Here is a 7,180-nt window from a genome sequence, read left to right on the forward strand (position 1 = left end):
CTCACAGCTGCTGTATGATCATTTTATTCGTTTTTCAAGAGTGTCTGTTCATTCAATGACACAGTTTACACTCAATGATGTACTGATTGTGTGATCACCTGACACACCATCCAACAAAGTCGAGCTGCTTGAATTTTGGCAGCAAACATCAATGTGACAGACGGATACAGAGCATGTCAAGACTCATTTAATCTGTTGTTTGAAATCAGGGTTCTGTTGTTTAAAAAATAAAAATAAACATGTTTCCTGTATTAGTCACAGTCTAACAAATACACCATGTTCAAGTAGTTCTCAGTTCATGCAAATAAATCACCTACCGGTAAATAAGAAGATTTTATTTGGAAGTTGTGAAGTATACAGAAAAAAAAACACTCTTCAAGCACAAACCTCTAAATAAAAGAATCAGAGAAGAATCATATTTTTGCGTTGGTCTCTCTTACTTTCTAGAGAAAGTTAAAAGATTACTTTGGAAAACTTAAGCTCCACATAAGACTTTTTTTTTTTTAACCTTTTGCCTTTATCTTAGATAGGACAGGGGACAGAGAAGGAAATCAGGAGAGTGTCTGGGAATGACATGCCAAAAAGGACCCACAGGTAGGACTTGAACCCGGGCCGCCCGCTTGGAGCACTATACCTCCGTCATTGGGGTGCGATCACTTGGCCATCTGCGCCCCACACATTAGACTTTTTAAATAAAACTTGTTGAGAAAAAGAAATCCCATTTCATCTTTTTATTAGATTACTATTACAAAGAGGGGGTTAAGTCTTGATGGTCATGTTTGTGTCAACTTTAAAAATAAAAAAAACATTGATGGTTGTTTCAGACAGGAAAGGAACATCCAGCTCCTGGGTGAACGTCCTGTGTTTGACTCATCCAACCAATCCTACCTTTCCACTTTTTTCACCCTACTAAGTAACCTGATTTTCACGGCACACAAAGAATTAAAACTAGAAGAGGAACCTACAGAGTTGTGTATTGAAACGTGGGGATTGTGATGAAGCAGCCATATTTGAAGTTTTGGGAGTGAGAGTGGTCTGACGGATCGTCTCAGGTAAAGTGTCCCTGATCACCCTGAGATCCTCGCACGTACAGCGATCAGTCGTCAGTCTAATATTTTGAATCGTTTGGTCCCGGTGAGCTGTAAAATCACCACAAGAATAGATGAAGTCACGTGTCTCCAAGTGATGATATATCAGAGCTCGTCGTGGCGCAGCGGCTCCTGGCTGGGCTGGATGAACACGCCCTCCATGGAGCGCCACCAGTTGTTTTGGTTGGCCGATTTCATGCCGTGCACTTCGCGCTGGCCTCGGATCGGGTGTCCGTACTGCTCGCCCGTCACACTCAGGTAGACGTCGGTGCCCACGTGTTTGAAGCGCACGGCCTCATCCCGCTCCCAGTGATCGTTGTCACACTGCACCGCCCACACGTCCAGGTCATCGCCCTCTCCGCTCTCTCCGAAGGCGCTGACCTCCTGCAGACCACAAGGAGCGAGGAAGGAGAAGAGAAAAATAATTGGTACAGAGGTAAACAAATAGAAAGAACAGTCCAAACACACATGTAGATGTAGGAAATCTCACATCACTCCCATACTGAAACCTCTGCACTCCCTTTGGCTTATAGCACCCTCACTTTCAGGGCCCAGAGTATCTGTCAGAACCATATTCAACCATATTCACCAACCTGTTCCCTAATGTCGAACACCCTACACCTGCTGTCTGTCTCACAGACTCATTTTTAGACTTGTGGTTATTGTGCTGTTGAAGCCATAGCAAATTCCCTGCCAATATTTCTTCCTGGTCATAGCAGGATTTGATCATGTCAGTCCATACTCATTTGTTCCTGTTTTTATGAACTTTATGTTGTATTTTGTTGATGTTAAGCACTTTGTCTGTAGTGCTGTATGAATAAACTTTACTTACTTACTAAGCAGGTAAGCTGATTGGACAAAAAGCCTTCTACAAGTGCTGATAAAGGCTACAACATCACTGGGACTTCTCACAATATGTATCACTCCACTTCAGCCAGGTGGTGGTTTGAAAACGGTTAGTTAACATCACAGCAGACAGTGACCTTTATGTATTGATCGGACACCTCTTAATCCCAAAACAGACTAATTATTTCTCTGGTTAGAATAAAAACTTTAACAGAAACATGTACATGGAGTAGCTGCGTCCTGTTGCAGCATCAGTTTCAATTCTGTCTTAAGTTGTGTTGTAAAGTCCACACCAAACCCTACATGTGAACTATGCGAACTGCGTCATTGTTTGGTTACCATGGAGATGTGAGGTTCATCTTAACTAGTAGAGCATTACGTCCAAACTAACCAAAATATTGTTGCATCAAGTTTTAACTTGATGTGACCAATCAGAGAGCAGCATTTTCTTAATGCAGTGTTTGTCACAGTGTTTCTTCTTGTGTCTGATTGTCTCTGAAACATTAACTAACGCATACAGCCTTAACCTACAGCTAGTCAAATAACAACAGTGACATCTAGTGGTGAAGTCATCAACTACAACAGAAGGTGATCTGACAGTACTCTGTTAACGGATAGATGAATCATCTCCGCTCAGAAAAATGCAAAGTGGGAGTAAAATTAAAGTCATCCTACATTTCTGAGAGATGTAATCAATAACGGTGAACACACTGCTGACACTGTCCCCAAAGTTATCCTGCCGTTCAAAACCATCACCATGACAACCGTATACTTTACACCTCCGAGGAGGTGGGTGTAACTTCTGCCTTTGTTGGAACTATCTAGTGTGTAAACTCTGTCCTATAGTACATTCAAAACAAGGCTACTTTTAAACTTGTGCATAGCTGCTGCAACCCAGTGCTGGTCCGTGGTAACCATGGAAACTAACAGAGCAGAGTGCAGAGAATGTTTGGGTTGCTCGTCAACATACCAGTTACAGTTAAGTCGTGCATCTAGTTGAGCAAAAAACTAAGCTGTTGTTGATTTGGACTTTTTACTACTATTTGCTGCCTGAATGGGTTTTATAAAAGGAACATCACACTCGAGTTATCTTCAGCATCCTCGTGCCTACAACTGAATCCCAGCGTGCCAACATCTAATACAACATCTCGCCCTCAGGTGTGATGTTGCTTTAACACAACAGCTATACAACACTTTTAAAGTTATGTCCTGTGATGTTGTTAAAGTCTCACCTGGTTATTGGACAGCGGCGAGTTGAAGCGGTGTGAGTGCAGGTTTCGGCCCGTCTTCATGTGCGTGATCCGGATGGCCTCGCCACACTTTATGGCAACTCCTCGCTTACACGGACGGTTTGGTTTCCCCCGAATCTGCCAGTAGCTGTTTGAGTCGTCTGCATTTTCCACACCAGTGACAGACTGCTGCCCGCTACCTACACACACACCGACACACACACACACACACACACAAACGCAGACTTTAGATTTTTTTTTGCAGATTTTCCGCTCGCTCTCTCTCTCACTTGGTGAAAGATTAAATATGATAAACTCTGGTGGGGTGCCGATCTGAATGTCGTTGGTGTTAAGAACTACAGAATATTTCAGATAAACAGTCCCACCCTTGTTTGTATTACAAACTAGCTGCCTGTACTGTTACACTTTGAAATGAAGAAACATCATCTTGAACTGTCAGAGCAGAGGTTCAAACATGGTAAAAATTACCCTCAGTTTGTGGAAAATGTATCTGTACATTTTATTTGACTTAAAAACAAGATATAATACAGTGTCATCAGATTTGATCATGATAATTTAGGACTAGTGATGGGAAATATGAAGATTGAATCTATTTAAATCAATTCACATGTATATCTGTAACATGTGTAATATAAAAACAAGAAAATCAAGGTTTTACAACATGCAAAAAGATACTTTACAGTCGCATTGATGATCGAGTTATAACAGCACACGGGTACATTATAGAATGCATGACTTATTTACTGAATTGCATAAAGTTCAGGATAGATTTAAACTTTTTAAAGTTGTATTATAACTAGGGTAGATCAAATGGGATGAGATGACATTAACTGATAACTCTGAGCCAACAGAAACAGTATGCCTCAGTGTTTCCCCTACTATTATATTAGGGGGGTGGCCCGCCCCCCCTGAAGGTCAAGTAAAACAAATATAATAATAATAATTTAAAGATCTATTTTTGGGCTTTTTGTGCCTTTATTGTACAGATATGATAGTGGATAGAGTCAGAAATCAGGGAAAGAAGTCATTTAAGGATACCTTTCCGATAGAACAGGACAGCTGTCATTAAAAGTAACACATGAACACCAAGATTCCCTCAAGTGTTTGTGTCGCCGTGTCGGCTTGTCCCCCCCCCCCCCCCCAAACGCTGTAAACCTAGGGGAAACACTGTGCCTGTTTTACCTTTAATTAGTCGCTTATTCTTTTGTTGTTACACTGAATTGTGACCGAGGGACAAAGCCTTTTTCATTCTCGCCCTGACAGTGAATACATGTTCTTGCACTCTGTAATGTAAGATGAGCAGGTAAGATCTCTCAGGAGAGCTGAAGCAGAATAGTTTCTGGCAGAAAGCCCTGCAGGTAAACCTCTCCGGTTACAGCTCTCAGCTCGGATATGACAACACAAACCTGACAACAAGACCGAACTGGAGAGAGTGAAGTAGAGAAGATCCACAGAGAGAAGATGAGCAAGAGCCTGGATAACAATATATCATTGGATTTGTGTTGTTGGTTAGAGGGTGAATTGCTTTGTTTTTAGCTATTTAAGGACAAGTGTACTAATAATATGAAACTAACAGTCAGCCAACATATGAAATAATATAACATTTAATCAAATCATTCACCAGAGGTTTGTGCTCTGGGGATCACTGTCCAATCTTCCAACTTCAGCAGTATCTGAATTTATATCTTATAGCAAAAATGAAAAGTTTGCAAGTTGTTGTTAAGTTTAAGTTTTCAGGTATTATTTTCAGATTATTACTATTACCAACAACTTTTGAACGGCTAAATATAAATTACTCACTTCCTTAAAATTGCTTCACACACTTCCTGTATCACTCTCAGACTCTATTAGAAAATCAGAACACTTTTTTTTTCTGTGTGTGTGTGTGTGTGTGTGTGTGTGTGTGTGTGTGTGTGTGTGTGTGTGTGTGTGTGTGTGTGTGTGTGTGTGTGTGTGTGTGTGTGTGTGTGTGTGTGTGTGTGTGTGTGAATTCTGCAGCTGTTTAGAGAGATACAATCAGACCAGCACCTCTAACAATAAGTGTCAAGTTTCTACAACAACTAGAGTCAGCCAGCAATGCACTACAGGCCATGATGATCTTTTCAAAATAAAGCCTTTTAAGTCATGTAGAGATGTATGATTACTGTGAGGACGTTTAGTTTTAGTAAATGGTTACAGGAGAAGATGGTAGGGGGAGAAAACTGGGGCAATAAATCACACATAACCAAGGACTAGGACTGTGACTACACACCTAACTGGGGGAGAGGAAATTAGAAGGACCAGTAAAACAAAATCTGATCAATATAACATCATATTCACTGTCATGTAATGATATAACATTTTATATAGTGCATGAAATGCTAACAGAATGCTCAGAAATTTGAAATATGAAGACATCATAATATTACGATTGTAAATGACAGCCAGACAGACTAGTTCATTTTCTCAGCCAATTACTGAATAGGGCAAAAATCACTGATGACTGAAAACATAGCTTTCACACTGAACTATTGGAATGAAAGTCGAGCTTTTCTACGAGGGATTTGAACCAATCTGACACTTTTTGTTTTAAATTACTCATTGGGTGCAGAGGGCCCAGCAGTTAGGTTGCGCCCCATGTACAGAGTCTCTAGTCCTTAAAGCGGGCGTCCTGGGTTCAAGTCCGGCCTGTGGCTACTTTCCTGCCTGTCATTTCCCACTCTAACTCCCTGGTTTCCTACTCTATCCACTGTCCACAAAGCTCCCCCAAAAATTAACTTTTTAAATTTTTTTTACAATTATTTGAAAATCGTTTTTGAGGCGTATAAAGAAAACAACAGTGTGCATTCAAAATCATTGCAATATCTGAGCTGTATTGTGATTGATTGATTTTGACAGTTTAAATTTTGTCGTTGTTGTCGTGTGTGGATTATGATTTGCTCATAAAATGTTCCTTTTAAGAGGCTTTATTTTGAAATTTTGACCGGACATAGAAGGGTTCACATTTTGGACGTTTTCACACCGGTACAAAAAAAAAAAATCACACAAAAAATAAATGCATTTAATTTAATGCCCGAGCAGATCATGTTGGGCCGGTTAATGTTACAATTTATAGATACGAACACATAGATGTTAAAAGATGATTATCTTGGTTCAAATATGAATTGATTGTTAAGCTAACATCCTGACTTTGCTGCTAACATGAAGACCACTGTGTGCCGAACTACCTTCACGGATCTCACAATTAGAAATGTTTCTGCTTGACGACTCAAAGCAAGACCACCTAAGATATTTATTTTCAATTATACTACAAAAGAAGGAGCTCCTCTTAATTTCGGCTAACATTAATAATGTTTTTGTCCTTTAAAATGTCCACTTCTGGTGTTTGATCACCTGTTCACCTGTCGTCTCATTGCGCTTCTCGTTCCATAAAACCAACACATGCAGGAACTAGAGACTCACACAACCTTCTTCTTTTAGGTAGTTATTGCTTATTAGTTAAATATGTCTATATGTGAGTGAGGCACCACTGCGTGTCTTCTTGAACTCACCTGAGCCGTATTTGACATCGTGGGAGTGCAGGCGGACGTTGTGTCTGGTGTTGAGCAGCTTGACCAGCGAGCCGCAGGTCACATAGCTGAGCTCCGAGTCTCTGCCCTCACACTGACACCACAGCAGCACAAACAGCACGGATTTCACTAAAACCTGGACACCGTGAATTATCTCCATCTTTGTGTCTCTGTCCTCGGATACTGACTGACACGATGATACAGTCACTTTCAAACACGACTGTCGCTCTCGGCCAATCACAGCCTGACAAGTCCTAAAACACGGAAATAAATGTCAACATGTGATTGGTCGAAGTACAGTAGTAGGAAAAGCAGGAAGCGATGGTCAATATTCATGATTTATTCTAATCTGCCTAATCACAAGAATATAATAATACAGCAGCATTGAAAACAAACATAAATGAAACAACTATTTATTGCTTTGAGATGAGTCTATAAAGCAGCATAG

At 40.5% G+C, this 7,180-nt stretch overlaps 1 protein-coding gene across 1 annotated transcript; it reads right to left on the bottom strand.

Annotated features, from left to right (window-relative positions):
• Positions 1-320: 320 nt before the first annotated feature.
• On the bottom strand, positions 321-6,979 carry sdf2l1 (stromal cell-derived factor 2-like 1). The gene is made up of 3 exons (XM_061037467.1): positions 6,715-6,979; positions 3,167-3,363; positions 321-1,472 (listed from the first exon to the last, which is right to left on the bottom strand). The coding sequence occupies exons 1-3, from the start codon at positions 6,890-6,892 to the stop codon at positions 1,194-1,196; spliced, it is 654 nt and encodes a 217-aa protein (XP_060893450.1). The 5' UTR covers positions 6,893-6,979; the 3' UTR covers positions 321-1,193.
• Positions 6,980-7,180: the final 201 nt, after the last annotated feature.

The sequence above is a fragment of the Labrus mixtus genome, chromosome 5 (assembly GCF_963584025.1).
Source record: "Labrus mixtus chromosome 5, fLabMix1.1, whole genome shotgun sequence".
NCBI lineage: Eukaryota > Metazoa > Chordata > Actinopteri > Labriformes > Labridae > Labrus > Labrus mixtus.